Source organism: Labrus mixtus, chromosome 4 (genome assembly GCF_963584025.1).
Source record: "Labrus mixtus chromosome 4, fLabMix1.1, whole genome shotgun sequence".
Classification (NCBI taxonomy): Eukaryota; Metazoa; Chordata; class Actinopteri; order Labriformes; family Labridae; genus Labrus; species Labrus mixtus.
In genome coordinates this window covers 2,928,241-2,948,040 of record NC_083615.1, presented here as the reverse complement: position 1 = coordinate 2,948,040, position 19,800 = coordinate 2,928,241, and the positions used below count along the sequence as shown (strand labels likewise).

General features: G+C 41.2%; 1 protein-coding gene across 9 annotated transcripts in view; it reads left to right on the top strand.

The window, feature by feature from the left end:
• The window catches only part of frmd4a (FERM domain containing 4A), a 106,832-nt gene that overhangs the window by 71,547 nt on the left and 15,485 nt on the right, over positions 1–19,800 (top strand). For all 9 annotated transcript variants that reach the window (XM_061035165.1, XM_061035167.1, XM_061035164.1 and 6 more), the window contains exons 2-11: positions 1,610–1,675; positions 5,817–5,911; positions 7,677–7,769; positions 11,727–11,811; positions 13,770–13,826; positions 14,534–14,556; positions 16,274–16,357; positions 16,475–16,540; positions 16,634–16,691; positions 16,912–16,998. In XM_061035165.1, coding sequence (XP_060891148.1) covers positions 1,610–1,675; positions 5,817–5,911; positions 7,677–7,769; positions 11,727–11,811; positions 13,770–13,826; positions 14,534–14,556; positions 16,274–16,357; positions 16,475–16,540; positions 16,634–16,691; positions 16,912–16,998 — 714 coding nt within the window. The remainder of the gene's footprint in view (positions 1–1,609; positions 1,676–5,816; positions 5,912–7,676; positions 7,770–11,726; positions 11,812–13,769; positions 13,827–14,533; positions 14,557–16,273; positions 16,358–16,474; positions 16,541–16,633; positions 16,692–16,911; positions 16,999–19,800) is intronic.

Below are 19,800 nucleotides of genomic sequence, written 5' to 3'. Positions count from 1 at the left end.
CACATTTGCACACAACCCAGTAGTCACTCGGGGATGAGTTCACACATGGATGAGTTTTGAGACGGCCCTGTCATTACTCCTCTACTTTGCTTTTTTCGGTGTGTCTACATCTCTCTGCTAAACTCTCACCTCCAACCTGCCACCTTAATGCAAAGCTGGCATGAGTGGTGGGAAAGTTAGTCGCGCTCGTGTTGTGGACACACCCTTACCAAATTGCAAGAGCCTCAGGTGGTCAATTTGATCCCCACGGTGAAGAGTTACAAACCGGTTGCGCTTGTGCTCGTGTTTATGCCGTTTATGTTTTTGGAAGGAGTTCTCATCAGATGTTTGAAAAGTGAGGGATGTTTCATTCTCTCTTCACCAAAATGTCATACCCTTCTGCATCCATCCCACACACACAAAAACCCCCAATCCTCCTGGCTTCCCTCCCCATCTCCCAGATGTGAGGGAAGTGAGGGAGGAGCCAAGGGGGGTGTTTGTGTTCCTCGGGGTCCCCTGCTTCCTGTTAACTTGCAGAGAAACTCCACATGTGCTGAAAACACCAGCACACACATACAAACATACTCAAAAACAGATGTGGAATACTCTGGCACAGTCAGTACATCTTTTCTTGAAATGTTTGATTTCATTTCTGCGGTGAATTATTAAGGCTTCGACTTGTTTCCATTGGAGTTTTATGATGCTGAAGCAACCCTTTAAGACATGTTTGGATATTTGGTCTAACTTGTGTGTACGTCCCACAGTTTACTGTTTCATTATTGCACCTGCTTCAGTGTTTATGCCTGAACTTGGCAGACGGACATCTTCTTTTTTTTTGCAGCACTATTCAGCAAGCCTTGTATTAACAGAGACAAACACTCCTCTGAAACTTGTTCACTGGCAGCTTGGCAGCTTTAGTCATGCTGGTCACTGAGGAATAATGGATTTCCTGCTTAAGGAGGAATGCTAGAAATGTCCCCTGAGGAAGAGATCAGCAAAGGACATTGTCTCTGTTGCTCTGTTGTGTGTTGATAGCTTTTATAAGACTTTTATATTTCAGTTAAAGTCTTTATATGTGATTTTTCACACTTAAATGTAGAAATCAAGTTTATCCTCTGAAAATAACTCTGTGAGTCATGACTGTCTACAATGGGTGTAACACCCGAGTCCCACTGTCTGTGATGTTTTCAGAGTTTTCAGAGTCCTATCTTCAGTTTGTTTACATCGCCCGGACGGCCGGCTGACTCCTCCCCTCGTGTATAAAAGTTGTTTAATTGAGGGACTAGAGAAAAGAAGAATAACATACTGTACTCACTGCTTAACTGTGTTTCTAGATCACGCTCATTTCAGGTACATTTACATGCAGTGTGAAGATACGAGCATAATAAAGATCACTAGCATTAGCATGCTAACACAACAATGCAGCGTGAGTTGTTTTGGTTTCATGCTGGAGCTCAAGGGCGACATCTGCTGGATCAAAAAATCGCATATAAAATGTGCATGTCTCTGTAGAGTAGAGACCCTCATGCATTTGTTCTGTTGTGGTATGGCAAGTTATATTTGTTGTGTTTTTTTATAGACAAACAAAATTAACAAGCATCCCCTTTCCTTTTGGTTTGTTTTTTCTCAGATGACAGAGGGAAGGCGATGTCAGGTCCATCTCCTGGATGACAGGAAGCTGGAGCTCCTTGTACAGGTGAGTCTCTGTTACTTCCCCCCCGTCCTCACTCTTTCTTCTTCTTCCCTCTCTCTCTCTCTCTCTCTCTCTTTGCACACTCCTATTTCCTCAGAGTGAGAGAGAAGTGATGTCTGGTGTCTCACGGGAGGCGTTCACTGCTGACTTAGGGAAATTCAGTCAGCAGTAGGTGACTTTGCTTTTTCTTGATGCTCACCTGATCTTTGCGCACACACACACACACACACACATGCTCATCCCTCGTGCAAATGGTGTCTGAAACAGGAACTACTTCTTACCCTATAACTCGTGCTTATACTATACTTATTCTTCATCACCCATCTTGCTGTTATTGACAATGCTCCATCTCCTCATGCACACCTGGGAACAACAAAGCCCCTCCTCCATACCCTCAGCCTTCAATCCTCCCAGCAGACCTTTTTGTGGTAATGACCGAAAGGCAGGAGCAGCACCCATAACACACCCGTCTCTCCCTCATTTTCCATTGAAAGCCTCTTCCCTTCTCAAATAACAGTTTAAAGCACCATACGTCTGTTGATTGTTCTACTGGCAGGAATATGATCTTGTTTTTTCTTATCTTATATCAGACATCAACCCAATGGTGCTGCTCTCTTTTCACAGCAACATCAGCCTTCATTTTCTCTGTTCATCGGTTGCTGTTGAAATTCCCTTAACAGCCCTCTCAAGCATTTTCATCAGAAGCTCTTTCAATTCTTTACAACCCTCCCTTAGCCCCTATTTTTTTTTTTTGCTCTGACTATTACCCACCTCTACTGGGAAAGGAGGAAAGACAAAAGAGGGTAATTGTCCTGCGGAACAGGATAAGAAAAGCAAGCAGAGAATAGAAAGAAGAATAGAATAGATTGACGCTGAATTTCAGGAGGTTGATGAAAGGTTGATAGAAAAGTGAGACAGGAGCTCAGGAAGAGAGAGTCAGGAGACGACTGAAGAGAGAGAGAGGAGAAGATGGAGGGGAGAGCTGAGGAGAGGTCTGCTGACTTTCTGATTTGATTACTCTACCAGAACTGATCCTCTCTTACAAATTGTCACTTTTTTTCCTCTTCCACTCTTTTACTGTCGCTCTCTCTGTCTCTCCATCTCCACACTTTACTCTCCATATCTTGCCTTTACCTGTCTGTCCCTGGCTCCGTCTCCTTCTCTGTCTCCAAATGTTGTGAAGACAGTTTTACAACTACTAGATGTCAGTGGTTCAGTATAATATACACATTGTAACCACTGGTATTTTTAGTTTGACAATGTTTTAACAAGACATGACAGAAAGTCCAGAAATGGGGATGTTATTGAAAACCCTTGTCACATAAATCCGGATACTGCTGTCTTCCTCTCTTCTCTCTCTATCCGTGCTCCTCTTCGAGGTTGTGCAGCCGGCCAGCAGTGGTCCACAGGAAATGACAATGTTATTCTTAGTTTTGTGGTGAACCAACATTCAGTCAGGACCTCCATTAATCCGTTAAAAAAGGATTTCTTGAGGGATTGATGATAAACCATCTGTGTTTTTTTAAGTATTGATGCAATTCCACTTGGCTTCTTCTTTATTTCATTACTGATTAATAACAGTGGCGTGGTCAAGCCTGTACCCGTTAAGAATGTCAGCTAGATAGCCTCAGGAAGGTCTGATCTCTTTCTGTTCCTTACCTTTTAAAACCAACCAGCTGTTTAATCCCAAAAGTGTCATTCCCCCTTTTCCTCTTCCTCATCCATTTCCTCCTGTTTTTATTGTGAATCCTTTGTGGTTAGTTTATGGAGCCATGCCTCATTGGAAGAGAACTATGCACCAGAAGGCCTACACCTATTGACCAGGTCCTAAAGATGGAGGCTAACCACCAAATGCACCACTCTCACTCCCTGAGGCTGTAAGGTTATCAGTGAACTGGGTATTACGCTGTGTTAAAGCTTTACTGTTAACGCCGATGTTAAAGTGAAGGCACATTGAAAATGTTTTATTGTAGGGTTGTTGGAGGCTACAATATATATATACAGTATTAATCAAAAGAGTAAAACATGCAAGGCAAGGAGGCTGAAGACCTTTTCCTCACCGCGTCTTGGACTCTTAAAGACTTGCCACTGAAAAATCAGTTCAATAAATCTGGGAGGTCCTAAAAAGCGCCGAGGGCCTTGCTAGCTGTTTGCAAAGATTGGATTGTGATTTTCTGCCAGCCAGCACAGTGAGCTACTGTTGTGTGTTTGTCACTTGTCTGGAAGTTTGCTTAGCATGTCTCCTCTTCGCTCGCACCTTCCCTGTAATTCTTATGCTGTTAATTACCTGTGCTGCTGAGGAGGCACAGGCTAACTGTCTATTAGCCGTAATGCTGTCTAAGCTATCAGAAAGCTTTACTGTCTGGTAGATGGCTCCACAGTGTGTATATTTTGTGTGTGTGTCTGTATAGTCTGTGGTAGTCTAAATGTTATGTATAACTGTGTTGTACTATAAATGTGTGTGTGTCTGTCTAGTATGTCACTATCATTCACTGTAGGACTATTCCCCAACATCATTTCACTGCAGCATCTTTTCAGCTTGTGTTCACATGTCTAAGGAGTTATTCTAAACCGAAAGGGAGACTCAATCATGCAATCAAATGCGTCTCACATTTTTTGTATAATCTGCTCGGTATTCACAACTAACAAATATTGCGGAGAGAACTTTAAGCTTAATGACTCTTTCGCTTCCTTATCTTCAGTCACACCCTTCATGCTTGCCCGTGTCCACTTGTCCTTGTACTTTCCTTGACAATTTGTGTGTCCACATGTGTGCTCCTTTTCTGTGTGTTCTCCTGCTCATTGTTGAATATACCGTGGTGGAGTGGGCGTAGTTTAATTGATACTGTTGCCAACACAGTAAACAGCTGATTGGTAATAAGAGAGTTCAACTGTATGACTCTTTGTTGAACCAAAACATGTATTACTGCTAATATATGTTTGTAAGATGGGAAGTTATAATTATTCCTGCATGTAAATATGTATTTTGAAGTTTGTTCTCAGTAATACGCTGATGCATCCTCAACACGTAGGCATAAACGTCTCTTTCTGAAGGAGCCATGCTGTGCTCGATTTAACACTTTGATCTGCTGTAAGTCTAACACAGGCAGAGGCGACCTATATGTGAGCTTCTCCTCAAGCTCCCTCCATAGCTTCCATTCTCTCCAGAGCCTTTTTGTGTTGCAGGATCACTGTAGGCGTTGCGCTTACATGAGATTTAGGTCATTGGAGTGTGTGTGCATGTGTGTGCATGTGTGTGTGTGTGTGTGTGTGTGTGTGTCTCTCTCTCTGTATGACATCACCTCCTTCTCTTTAAATAGCTCCCAGTAGCTGTGACTGGAGTTGTGCAGTACGTAGATAGCACAGGACCTCGGGGGAAGATTTTCACATAAATGTGTGTGTGTGTGTCTGAGTGCATGTTTTGTTGAATTTTGTCTTTTGCCCATCTCTTCTGTCTGTACATAGCACATGCCTTCCTCCTGTATGTCGAGTGTGTGCTTTGGGTTTGGTCAAATGTGCATGCAGATTTATGTATGTGTGTAATGAAAATGTAGGCAGGACGGCACACCCATGGTTAACCTCAGGGTGGAGCATTCTGTTGCTCAGGATGTCACAGACCAGCAGCATATGGCATCAGTTCCATGGTTTCTGCTTGGCTTTAAGATGCTACATGAGTGTTGTGATGAACGGAGGTTGCATTAAATTGCCAGCGAGCTCTTGTGCTAACTGCAGCCCTCTCTCCCTGCAATACAGTGGTTGAGCCCAGAGCCATGACTCTGCAGTAGAGTTGTGGGTCAGAGAGGCGGAAAGGAGAGAGGGAGGGGAAGGGCAGGGTACCTGCACTGTCAGCAACATCCACACACTCCATCCATCTTTCTCACACACACTCTCTCTCTCTCTCTCTCTCTCTCTCTCATTTATCTCCTCTTCACTGGCTCTTTTCCTCTTTTTCCCCACGTGTTAGCCAGAATGCTAAGTCATTGCAAGAAATCAATAGCTGATAGCATACCAACATAAAGCCTTTTGCACATTTACTCGTTCCAATTAAACTAAGGTGTGATAAACCACTACACACAAACACAATTTAAGATACAACAGATAATACAACAAATAGGGCAATGCTGATATTTCTGTCTCCCTGCAGCCCAAGCTGATGGCTAAGGACCTGCTGGACCTTGTGGCCTCTCACTTCAACCTCAAGGAGAAGGAGTACTTTGGCATTGCATACACAGACGAAACGTAAGTCATTTTCCTATCGTATTCATATTGAAAAGTAACTTGCAATGGGTATTATGAGTAGGAGAGGATTCATAATTGTCCTGATTTTTATGGGTAAAGCCCCATAACACTTTAACTTTTTACTCCGTTTTTATCTGGTTAAATGGTGACGCAACAAGTGGGACAGATTAAACTGAACGCAGGCTTTAAATCAATGTTTTTGGGGGAACAATATGAACTCATGTGCAAAACTAAAAGGCCACTAGAGCTGAGTTTACCGAATGGATTTGCATTTAAAGACTTAGAAAGCCAACTTTCTGCTCACTTTTAGATGCTTACGATAATACTCAGATGCTGAAATGGGAGAAATCAAAATTATCTTATATGTTGTTGCAGTTCCTAATAGCCAAACTTCAATAAGTTGACTTCTGTTTTGGGCTTAATGTTTGAGAAATGCTTCCACTTTGCTTCCACTTGTCATGTTAAAGATCAGTTTGTTTTACAAATAATTTATTTCGTCAATTTTAAGAAAATAATGTTCCTCACTTTCTGACCTTTGTGAAGAAATCAAAAATAAATAGAAACAAATGTTACCATATATACAGGGTAATCCGTAGCAAGGTAAAAAATAGCCTTATGCATTAACATGTCTTAGTGCAGAAGTGCCAGCATGTAACTGTGCCAGCAGTGTTCAGCTGCTTGTGTGAGCTTTAAATACTGTTTTTAAAAATCTTAAAGTGTAGTGGCCTCGGTCTTTCAGTTGGTATTTCAACACTGTTACATTTTGTGTTGGTTTATTTAGTTCAAAATGTCTCTTGAATTTAAAAAGTCACATTCAACTTAAAGATTGTTTCTTTTACGTAAACAAATGAAAATGAATTTTTGCATGAATGGCTGTCTGCATTCTGGTCAAAATAAAACAAAGTCTATAAATAATGCATATTTTACTGATCCATAAACTGATATGTGTGATTAGATCCCTGAATATAAAAGGTTACAGCGATATGTTGAGTTCATGATGAGTTCAAAAAGAAGTCTTTGTTTGCCAGAGGGTTTGCTTCCAGAACTGTGCTTGAAATGCAAAAACATTCAAATTTTGTTTTTTAGTGTTTGGTGACCTAGAAAGACAGGCTCACCACAGCACTGTCCAGAACTAGTCATGCAAACATACAAATGATTTACATACAGGCAAACTTTCCAATGGCCTTTGTTTTCCATGTTTTTTTTTTGTTTCATGTCATGCACTCACAGATGCCCTCTGCACTATGGCATTTACATGGCTCTGACATACACTGTCACCAGTGTCTGTCTAGCACAGCAAAATAGCCTTTGCAGTCTCAGTCCCCCTCAGGGCTAATTCTATGATGTGTAGATTTGTTGCTGGGGAGAGCGGACACCTCAGCTCTGACCGTTCAGTGGTCAAAGAGGCTGTTTGGGAGGGAGAAGAGGGAAAAGAGAGATTCAGAGAGCGAGACAGAAGGAGGGAGAGTTTGAGAGAGATGTTGCTCAGTTGCTCAGGAGACCATGCAGGGTTACCAGGGTGACAAGCTGTCTCTGCAGTTTTTTCTCTCTGTTGGAGAGGGAGAGAAAAGATAGAGGAGAGAGGGAGAGGAGGTTGGGGCGGAACAGAGGGGCAGAAATGGGAAAATGGGGTGGGGGGAACTGGAAAAAATATATATTGGGGAGGCTTTCAGAAAAAGCGAGATGAAGTTTTGTGAACCCTGAATGAATACTCTGAACTCTCTTGAGTAGTATAATGACCAGTTGTTTGTTGTTTGTCCATCAGGGGCCATTTTAGTTGGCTGCAGTTGGATCGCAGGGTATTAGAACACGAGTTCCCCAAGAAGTCTGGCCCCATCATGCTCTACTTTTGTGTCAGGTGAGTCTTACACACACACACACACATTAGTCTCTGATTGTGTCTGAATGTCTGTGTGGCAGAGAAAGAAAGATGGATGCAGTGTGTGTCTGTTTTTGTTTCTGTCTATGCAAATGCCTTCTTCTCGCAGTAATAGAAACAGATAAACAAGGTTAGTTATGACAGGCCCCGATGAAATTGCCTTGACCCAGGTGTTTAACTTCTACCAGAGGGCCTCTGAGCCAATCGCGGCTCATGATTGGCCTCGTATGCACTGAATGCAAATCCCATCAAATAGCTTTGTACTTACTGCAAATTACCGTACTCCAGACATTACAACAAAATGCTTTTCCTCTTAAGACATTTTAATGGTGCAGCAATTTTACAAGAACTTTTGTAAAAAAAAAAATTTTTTTAAAGGTTTCATTGTGCTTAGCAGGGTTAAAACATACTCATATAAGGCAACCTAACATGAGGCATACGTGCACATTCTTGCTGAAGCTGTATTGGAGTCAGTTAAAAACCCCTCTCTCTCTCTTCTATGACCTGTTGTGGCCGGGTTATTAAATCACACGACAATGCCACACTCCTCACCCAGCCCTTTGTAACTGCTAATACAATAGCCCCACTCATATATTAAACACTCCTGAATCCCAAACAGGGCACTGGATTGTGTGTATCTGTGACAAGAAATACAGAGTGCCTGTTTGAGTGTAGTTTTTGTGTGTATGTGTGTGTGTGTGTGTGTGTGTGTGTGTGTGTGTGTGTGTGTGTGTGTGTGTGTATGTGTGTGTGTGTGTGCTTCTACGTGGGTATTCAGGTTGGCTATTGAGGAAAAAAAAGGAAAAAACAAACCCGACCTGGGAGGCAATTTTTGGGTCTCTACTCTCAACAAGTGAACAAGTACACAGCCCTCCCCAACTTCTTTATGCCCACTGACTCACGACTGCAAAAACACACACACACACACACACACACACACACACACACACACACACACACACACACACACTCGCTCTCTGTGAAAGGTAGAGCCTTGTTTATGATCCACTGGTTGTTCCCTCTACCCAACACATCTCTATGATGTCATAAACACCCCCGTTGACCGAGCCTTGGTTAGCAACGTACATAGCAACATGACGCACAACACTTTTGCCAAACAATGTCACTAAGTAGTCATTTCCTGATTGACATCTTCAGCACAGTTCCAGGCTCACACAACACAGTGACTGCATAGTGAAAATTGTATTCTTAGCACTCAAACCTATTGTTCATTCTATTCGATGAACAAAGACGCCATTGTTCAGTTGGGCACCGATTCTATCAAAGATGAACAGATGAGTAAATTAAGTTGCTATTAATGTTGTTATGGTCATCTCTACTATTCCTGATAAAAGTGCAGTGAGATTTAGTTACAAGGGGAGCCAAGTCTTTTGTTTTTTTGATCAACAAAATGAAAAGCAGGTTTGGTGGTTCTATCAGTTTATTTTTATGAACAATGATGTCTTGGTTTTGACATCTTTTACAAAAAGAGCATACTCTTAATATACTTTTAAATGGCTAATGAAAATATATACTTGACTAATATATCTGTGAACTCGCAGCCTTACTCTCTAAATAAACCCTGCTTTGCAAGCTGTTGGTTATATGTTTAGTTTGATGTATAGTTTAGATGAAACAAGCAAGAAGAAGTGTGAGGCAAACTGTCGTATAAAAAGAAATAACTAAAGGGATTCTGAAATTTGCTGTTTACGTGTCCAGAGAATGCTCCCATAATATAATCATTTTCGTAGCCTGCATGTCTGAGTTGGAAAAGATGCTTTAATGAAGCCTAATCCAAATAGAATAGGCCATTTACAGCTATATTCATTTACGTAATGGGTATAGCATTTGTTTATTTGTATTTATTTTGGGGTCAATTTACACCTCTGTTGGATTGGACAGCTGAAGAGAGAAAGGAAAGGTTGGGAGGAGAGAGTGGGGGATGTAATGCAGCAAAGGGCCGAGGTTGGATTCGAACCAACAGCCGCTTCGTTGAGGACTACAGCTTCTGTTCATGGGGCATGCAACATAACCACTAAGTTATCCGGCGCTCCTTAATGGCTATTGTCTTAATAATGTTCGCATTGGATCTGCATACTGTGTATGTATTTCTATGTATTGTTTCCTTTTCACCACTGGGTGTTAAAAATATGAAAAAAATGTTGCAAATATGTGTAAGTACAATGATCGGAAACGTTAATGTATTGCAATAAAAGTATTAAAAAAAAAGATAATATTAGCATTAATGTGTAAGCATAGCCGCCAGTGCAAGTTGTTTGGAGCCACCATTCAAAATTAAATGTAAAACAAGTCAAATTGAAATATCGGACTACTTAAAGACCCCTAACAGTTACTTCTCTTTTAATCTTAAATCAACAATAAAACCATATAAAACGACTACGTATAGTTTCTCTGTGGGGATGGCGGTGGGCCTTGTCAGGGTGAGGGTCACTGTGTGTGTATTTACTTGGACTAATAGGTGTTTGAAGATGTGGCGTCGGTGCTCTGACATCGTGAACTTTGACACCATTTCAGAGGTTTCATCCCCCACTTTCCTCCTGCATCGCCGTCCAATCACTAACCTCGCTCTCTCCAAATGTCACACCGGCTCCGCCACATCCCCCCTCACAAACACAAACACACACGCCGCTTATATCTTCGACACACATGCACATAACAAGTCATGAATGCAGATCTGAAACGGAAAAACAATCATCCCAAATGTCAAACTTGAATCCATTATCTATCGGAGCACTTTGTTTTTGATAGCAGCGTGTCTTTGTGCAGGTGCATGTACCGTATGTCTTGTGTTCGCCTGCTTATATTGTATCTTGTGATGAATGTTTTCCAAGTAAAGGCTATTCTGATGCCCACCTCCTGCTGATTCAGTGGGTCCCTCACTGCGCTGACAGTCTCATCAACACTGCGCCTTTAATTAAATGTTCACACTGAATATTGACAAGGCTCTTCTCAATCTCGCTCAGCTCAATGTGTAACGCGATTTAAGCCCTTTGAATATTGATCCTCTTACAATCCATCTAACTCAATATCTATACACTCATAAGCAGGAAAATCAACACTTTCATTTGTGTAGTGTTCACAGTAACATGTGCTAAGGTCAAATTAAAAATAACTGTAGATGTATTTCAAGTTGTGCACTGAACTTGTTTAGAGTGATTTAGCTCTCCATCCCAGCTCCCCTCTGGCTCTGCATGCATTCATGAGCTAAATTTAGGCTGCATTATTATGTTAGTTCCCTCCTCAACACTCTGCCAGAAGTGGGTTACTGTGCTGTGCTCTCTCCAGTATGTGTCTGCTTCTGTGTGTGTGTGTGTGTGTGTGTGTGTGTGTGTGTGTGTGTGTGTGTGTGTGTGTGTGTGTGTGTGTGTTTGTGTGTGTACTGTATTTTGCATGTGGAATTCCTACACACTGCTGATGATGCAGAGAGGCAGACAATGTGTGAAGTGCATCATGTGCACATTCAACCTTTGGGTGGCTGGGTTAGTGTGTGTGTGTGTGTGTGTGTGTGTGTGTGTGTGTGTGTGTGTGTGTGTGTGTTTGTGTTTGTGTGTGTGATTAGTGTGGAATGTGCTCACACTAACAAACTAATAATGGATCATTGCCAGCTACCATGGTGAGAGAGAAAATTGGTTAAATGGGGAGCGAAAAAAGATGGTGATATAGGGGGTCAGTCTTTTTGTGTGGTGGTTGTGCCCCCCTCTGGTCACTTTGGTTATTGCACTCTATGTGTCTCCTTTGCACAGGAATATTATATCATAATGTAAATATCCACACTAATTCATTCTCTCATATTATGAGTGTGATTTTTTTTTTTAATAACCCCAACATTTTTTTAAATGTGATTGAAAGTCAACATTTTCCTGGTTGATGTTTCTCTTGCAAAAAATATTGAAGTTAATTCCTCTATTTTTTCAGGTTCTACATCGAGAGTATATCCTATCTGAAGGATAATGCCACTATTGAGCTATTTTTTCTTAATGCCAAGTCCATCATCTACAAGGTAAAATTCATAATCATTGAAGAGCACATTTCTAATAATGTTGATAAAACTGAATGAAAGAAGAGAGGTGTATTTTACCGTAAATACTTTACAATGTCGGGGTAAAGGCAATACTGTCATTTTTATGATGTGAAACAAGGGCTGGGTGATGCACACACACTTGATGAAGCAGAAAATGTGAACCATTTTATCAGCTGTTTACATCATGCTGCAGCTCCAATTTTTTCATAACTAGCCAATTATTTGCCACATTTGCTGCCATCTGTCAGTGTTTAAACATGTTGTTTTTTACTCCTGAAGCTGTGATTTAAATAAGGCTTTTAATTAAACACTGACAGCAATATTTCCAAAGTGATATATTCTTTAAACATTTGATGTTTTTGGTCGTTGACTTACAACATCCCCATCAGATAGGGCCAGTTGTATGTTCTTGACAGGAACTGTTTATGTTTCATATTTTGTTACATTGATTAGTTTGTAGCTCTACAGTTACCTACTCACTACTGCAGTTACTTGTCATGTCCAGAAGAGGGCGCACGTGGCAGGAAGTACAGAAAATAATGGGCCTGAAATGTCCCAGTTAAAACCTAAAACCTGTAGAAAGCTGTGATAATCGTAGATCCATATTTTCTTTACTTACAGCAGTGGTAAGTTCATCCCTGATGAACACAGAGTTCTGTTCTTCTTACCTGTATGTTAGACGTGTTTGAATGAGCAAAAATGTAGTTGTTTGAAATTATTATTATTTTTATCAAATCTTATCCAAAGGGAAAAAAAATACAAGATTTTATTGGAAGCTGAAGGTGGTGTAGTTTGAGCACAGCTTTTAGAGACACTGGGATTTAAATGGACTATTTAATAAAAGTAAAGAAAGTAGAGAATATATCCAACTCCTTTCCTTTCATTTGCCAAACATCACCCTGATAGAAACATTAATTATACATCAGTGTTAAGGATCTCCATACCAGTTCTCACCTGCTTCACCATTGATGGAAAGTGGGGAATAAGAGGGAGATTTTTTTTTTTCTTCAAGAAATCATGCTATGGGTACACAGTAGATTAACCATAGTAGTTGACCCTTCTGCAGTAGGGTCTGTATGAGTGGTGAGAGGTTTCTGCTGTGCTGTGGGAACACAGACAGTAAAATAACACACAGTATGTGATGACTTGCAGCCGCACTGGGTGGTACACTCGGGGTGGGTTTGTTCTGTCTAGTGTTTCATCGTGGCTGTCTGATCTCCAACCAATTAAGAGGTGGATTGTAAAGGGAACATTCCTGGCATACTTGACCCACTACTCACTGCCCACCAACCCTCATCCTCCCCCAACTCGATGGATACATAGTATCCCCTCTATAAGTCCATGCACATGGTTGGTGAAAACATGCAAAAACATAAAACCCACATTCATTTCCACGCAATGGAAAAATTGTGAGAGCAATTAAGGAACAATTTGTCATTAAGCCTCTCACATAGAGGAATTATATTATTCACACTTGTACTTTTCCTGCCTCCTTACATCCTACTCTGCAGTTTCTACCTTAACCCTAGGTCCAAATTTCCACAAAATAATGACTTAAAAACTTAAGTTCATGAAATGCACTTATAGAAATGAACTGAGTAATCAGAGCATTTATTTCTTCCCTTAACCATCTAAACCCTTTTGCCCAACCCCCTTCTCTTTCCTATAATCTGTGAGCTCAATCTTCACAGAGAGGTCATGAAATTAGAGAGGGGAGAGAGGAAAAGTGGAGGGGGTAGTGGTGGGGTGATGAAAGAAACCACCAACCCATCTTGAATTAAGGAGTGATGATCAGAGCCAATTCCAACCATGATCAGAACCACTGCCGACATCGCCACAGTGTTCGTGCTACCTATCTGCTGCTAAGCTGCTAGCAGTATGAGATGTGTTGTTCATGGCCCCCTGACCTCTATTTTCTTTTCTTTTTTACTATGCAGGAGCTCATTGAAGTGGACAGCGATGTCGTCTTTGAGTTGGCTTCCTATATTCTCCAAGTAAGATACAGCGTGTTTGGTTTTGTGTGTGAGCGTGGATGTTTTGCCTGGATTCCCTTTTTTTTAACCATTAGCTCAAGTAGCCAAACACTCAGGGTCTGGTCAAAGTTACCATTCTTTGTTCTTTATTGACAATGATTCAGTCCTTTATCTGTCAGTTATCTGCAGTGACCCCAAATCCCAAAAGCCTCTGTTCTCTTAGTTGGTAACAGAGCTCTTGGCTACCATCTTTATTTTTTTGGCGCAGTAAGTCACTGTTAATAGAACACAGAGCAGCAGGAACACACTTTACTTTACTTCACATATTCTCCTCGACTGCAGCTCTGTCCCTCTCCTATCCCTCCTCAGAGTAGGTCAGTCCATTAACTAAGATGCTGCAAGGTCATGTTACACTTTGACTGGGCTGTGTGTAGGTATGTGTGTGTGTGTGTGTGTGTGTGTGTGTGTGTGTGTGTGTGTGTTTGCGTCTGCTCTATGCAGGTGCAGATGTACAGTATCGGGTATCTGCTATGTAGGGCCTCTAGATGTTTCACTCCAGATGAGGTTTTATGTTTTCTATCTGATTTCATCCCGGCAGGCCTCACTGCTCAGTCACCTATGCACACAGAACATAAACACACATTTTATGGTCACTGCTCAGTGCTCACATGTCCATATAAGTAAAGTAAACTGTCCTTTCTGCTCTCTATTCCTTTCTTGTTTCACAGGAGGCTAAAGGTGATTTCACCAGGTAAGCATATTAGTCATTTTTAACGACTATATGTAATGTGCATGTTTCAAGGGTTAGGCTATTGTCAAAGCACAGTTTGTGGAGTAGCAACAAAAACAGTTACCTGACTTCAAAAAGAGATTAAATAATTCATTAGCATTGGAAGAAAAAATAGAGAACTGTGTCACTCGTTTAATTTCCCTTTCACAAACATGGGTTGATGTGTTTACATGTTGATTCAGAGGGGAGAGGCACCGACAGAGAAAGAGATAATAGAAGTGATAACAGTGGTCTGTCTGCTCCTCTGATAATTGATGTGCAACTCCACTATTTCTTTTCTGATCTTCTTTAACATCCCTCACTCCTTCTATCCTGCCATCCCTGTTCCACTTTGGTTTCAATCTTTCGCATGAGAAAAAAAAAAACATTGATTACTTCGTCTTTGTGGTCTTTTATTAACCACAAACACGCTAATACATCCTGCAAGTGGCTCCTTAGATGTGCATCTGCGTGAATGGCCTAAATGTATGTCATCATTCTTTCCCCTTCATCCCTTTAATGTAGCAGTCAGAGATAACAGAGCACAGCAGCCATCTCCTCTGACCTCATTTCCGCCGGTGAAAGGAGTAAATAAAACAAAATCCTACAGAGGGGCTGGAATGTGACACACTCTCGAGACATTCCTTCCACCCCTTCCCCCTTTTTTTAACCCCATCCTCCCACACACATACCTCCCAGCTCTTAAAACTCTAGAGAGCTGTACACTGTACCCCCTCATTGGTATTGAGTTGCTCTATATTTGTCAGTGCTGCTCCTCTTAAAAATGCCCGGCATGCAAATTAATGTACTTTACGTTAATGTATCTTTTTGAGCGCTCTAGTTTTAGTGTGTCAAAAACAAATCTGTCTCTACATTTCAGAGTCTGAAAATGATCTTGTTAAGATGTACTTATCACACTGCCGTTGCTCAATGTTCAATTGGAGGTCTTCTTTGCCTCTTTCATCATCTACAATTTCCAAATTTGGTCAAAGAAGCACATTCACTTTACCTAATGAAGGCTGTCTTTAACAGATATTACTCAATCCAGACCCGCAGCTGTCGTCAGATGTCAAAAAAAACATCTGGACAGGGTGGATGGGCTTGTTTCCAGGGCTTTAGCTCATAGGTTGTCATGTTCCCAGGGCTTTCCCCAATCCTCTCGGGGCCTTGGTCCGATTCTGAGAGTAAGGCTAGTGGATTATTGTGGTGCATTAAGACCTCCTGCCACTTGAGGCCTGCAAATTAAATCTTGGGCCAAGTCTCATCGGCACTCCGCATGGTTCCCTTGTCTCGTTTAATCTGTCTTTGTCTTTATCTTATACCTTCCTCATCCATGTTCTTATATCCTTTTTAGCTTCCTTGTTTGTGTCCTTGCTCATTAATTCTCCACTGTTTGCGAAAAGTGGGCATGTCTGCAGCTGTTCTGAGGTGAAACCAGTATCTTGAATACATGCCATTCAAGTTATCAACATTAAATTACCCCATTTAAAATAAAAAATCTGTTTCCCACACAGTTCTAGGAAAAATAAAGTTTTGATCAGACCTATTTTACTTATTACTACCAGTCGTTCACTTCTACTTCTTCTTCCTTGCTATTGCCTACTCAGTATATTTTAGGAAAACTGTAAAATCTACAGAAGAAAATGAATGTTCTTGCTTGAAGTAATGTTAACCATGCCTTGTGGTTTTATCCTCCCAGTAATGATGCAACCAGGTCTGACCTAAAAAAGCTGCCTGCTCTGCCCACCCAGGCCCTAAAGGAGCACCCATCTCTGGCCTACTGGTGAGACACTAAGTTTGTTTTGCAGAAAACCACCACAAGATGACACAAGCTGTTTTATCACATGTATTCCTTTCTTTACAAATTTCCCTTTTTTCTATTAATTCTTCTATCTTACAGTGAAGAGCGGGTCATAGAGCATTACAAGAAGCTCAATGGGCAGTCCAGAGGACAAGCTATTGTTAAGTAAGTGTTTGTGTTTGTGGTTTTGTTTATCCACTGTGTGTGACAAATATCTTCTATGTAACCTTTACATGTCTGTCTTTCTGCTCCTCACAGTTATATGAGCATTGTGGAGTCCCTGCCTACATATGGAGTACATTACTATGGTGTAAAGGTACAGTTTTACTACTCTGACTTCTCTTGTTTTTCAAGCATACACACGCATACCAAACACATTTGTTTCACTGTGGAACAGCATGGAATCAAAGATATGAGAGAACTGTTTGTACTTTTTTATCTTTGTGTCCACATCTCTTTCTCTGACTCTGCTATCGATTGCCACACATATTCAGAACATCTCCTAAAGTCTTTTCTTGTTTCTGCTTTTTTTTTAGGACAAGCAGGGGATACCGTGGTGGTTGGGTCTGAGCTATAAAGGCATCTTTCAGTATGACCACCAGGACAAAATTAAACCTCGAAAGGTGAGATGACTCTCCCAGCAGAACAAATTCTTCCCTCTATCTTTTTTTTACCAGAGACTTAGTTATTTTAAATGATGTGTAACCTAAGAAGGAAATGTCTTCTGTCTGTTTGTTTTTCATGGTCATTGTGTCACTTTTTTTCCACTCAGTTGGCTCAGTGAGTCAGGACATTGTGTTTAGGAAGCACACTAACAATACTGAACAAATACTAACTGTCTGGAGACCTCCAGCCTTGGAATGTTTTGTATCCTGTCTTGCTTTTGTTTCTGCCTCTCGTTGAATGGCGTCCTCATGCCAGTCACACTCTGGGGTCGTCTGGGTGAAATCCTTTCTCTGCTCACCTCTGACCTCAGCCTTGTTTACGGCCTTGATTTCTGACAGTTAGCCTCGTCTCATTGGGTGTTAATGTGGTTAGCAGCATCCCTGAATACTTACTGACCTACAAGACACTCACACTCACACACACTCACTTAATTCACTGTCCCACACTCAGGAACTGGACTGAACTCTGAACTCACCATGCTGATGAATACTTCCCGTCTGCCTCAGCTTTCCTGTTTGCCGCTAGCATGTGCTCTGTCTGCATATGAGGTGTGTGTGTGTGTATGCATGTGTGTGAGACAGATAGATAGAGAGTGAGTCTTGACGAGTGCATTTCAGTCTAGATGAATTTCACCCCCGCTGACCCATCCCTGCTTCATTCCAATGTGCTCTTAAACTTTGTTGCTTTCAAGGTGATAATGAAAAAGATCCACTTGCAGAAACAATACACTTCATCCCATGTGGAACTCACAGACGCACAAGCACCAGAGCATGCTGGGAAAAAATGTCACAAACTGTCTTATCTACTGTATAAAAATGAGTGTACAGAGAGTAAAATGGTTTTAAGCTTTCACTGAGGTGTAGAGAGAAGGAGAGAGAGGAAACACAAAAAAGTTAATACAATTCCCAAACAAGATTTTATTTTAGTATACAACTACTAAGGATCCATCAATTGGAGTCATTTGTTTGTTTTTCATCCATACTGACCTCATCACCATCTCCATTTTTCTCCCTCAGCCTACCAAACACATGCACACACACACACACACACACACACACTTCTGGAAGCAGAGAAAAGAAAATGACTGATCTTTCTTTCAGCACAAGTGTTATTCTAGTTTTAAGTAGCTTGAAATGCATGTCTAGTTAATGCAGGACTTACTCCAGTCACAAAGAACACACTGAGCTCTTTCGGACCAATAAGGCAGACAAAGAGTGGGTGGTACACTTTTCCCAAAGCTGTTCAGGAAGACACACTCATAAGAGGTCACTAAGAGCGATATCCTCGTCATGAGAGTTATCCCTATTCAACAAATCAGAGGAGAAGCAGTTGATTTGGTGTATTAGTCAGACATTCCAGTTCCAGTAACCCATTACTCAGAGATATGTTAACAGACTTTTTGAGACAATTAGCAGCTTTAGTCACAGTTTTAATCGTTAACTTTCTCAACAAAAATTAAAAAAGTTATTTTTTTTTAACATTAAAAAAAGGAACTACAGTTTGTGCTTTATACATATATAAACATGTCGGTGTGTGCTGGAGGCAGTTCAGTTTAATTAGTCTTTTTTACGAGGGGAGATCCTGTTGTTTTTAAATGCAGACCGCCTACCGCACCCTGCAATTTTATTTGGAGATACTTAATTACTTCCCCCCCTCTACTTACCGCAGGTCAGTCGCAGACATATTCACACCAATGCCTCGTTAGTGTGATCTGACTCATTGAGACAGAGATTATAGAGTCTGTGTGTTTGAATGACCACCTGACTGACCAGTTTAAGTTAAGCCTTCATGGAAAAGCTTCTGTCAACACTGAGAAGACGCCGCATGAAGTCAAACCCAACAAACTGCGAGTTAAATTAAACTTCACAAAAATGTCTTTGCTATTCACTGCATAGTGACTTTTTTTTCTGTGGAGGATTGAGGAAGAGGCAGTGTACACCCACTCACTCCAGTTCAGCTTCAGCTTCTGTGTGTTTCATCTAGACCAGATTGGTGCACACAGCCTTTTCTGATTACTTTTCGTTAAATCTAAAAAAACACCACAACCAAAACACAAACATCAGGGAGTGCCCCCCGGAGTGTATTTATATCTCCATGACAACTGGTTTGATAAAGTATAGCACACCGGAGCCCCACCTCTGGGTGAAACAATAGCCTTTTTTTTTTTTTTTTTAGCCTTGGGTCCATTTCTAGCAAAGAATAACATCTTGGTCTCACTACAGTTCTACTGGAATACGCTATTTAAACTCTCTATTCTTCCTGTGATCCCTAGGGAGTCCACTGCAGCAAAGAAAGACCTTTTACACTCTATCAGATCTGACCTTTTTAATCTGGGATGGATGTGACTCAGACGTGGGCCTGTGTTCATGAGCAGCCATGTTGTTTATGTATAAGAACTTTCTCTGCTTTTGTCTTGTTTGAACCATTGTGTGAGATTGTTTTACAGTCAAAAGGAAAGAGGATTTATAGTGAATATGCACGAATGCATGGACCAGCCTCGCCCTAAGAACAGAAGCACCCACCAGACCAGACTGAGTTTTTAAGAAAACGTCTGTCAGCATGGTTTGTTAAAGGCTTTATATGTGATTTTTTTGATCCAGCAGATGTCGCCCTTGAGCACCAGCATGAAACCAAAACAACTCGCGGTGCATTGTTGTGTTAGCATGCTAATGCTAGCGATCTTTATTATGCTCGTATCTTCACACTGCATGTAAATTTACCTGAAATGAGCGTGATCTAGAAACACAGTTAAGCAGTGA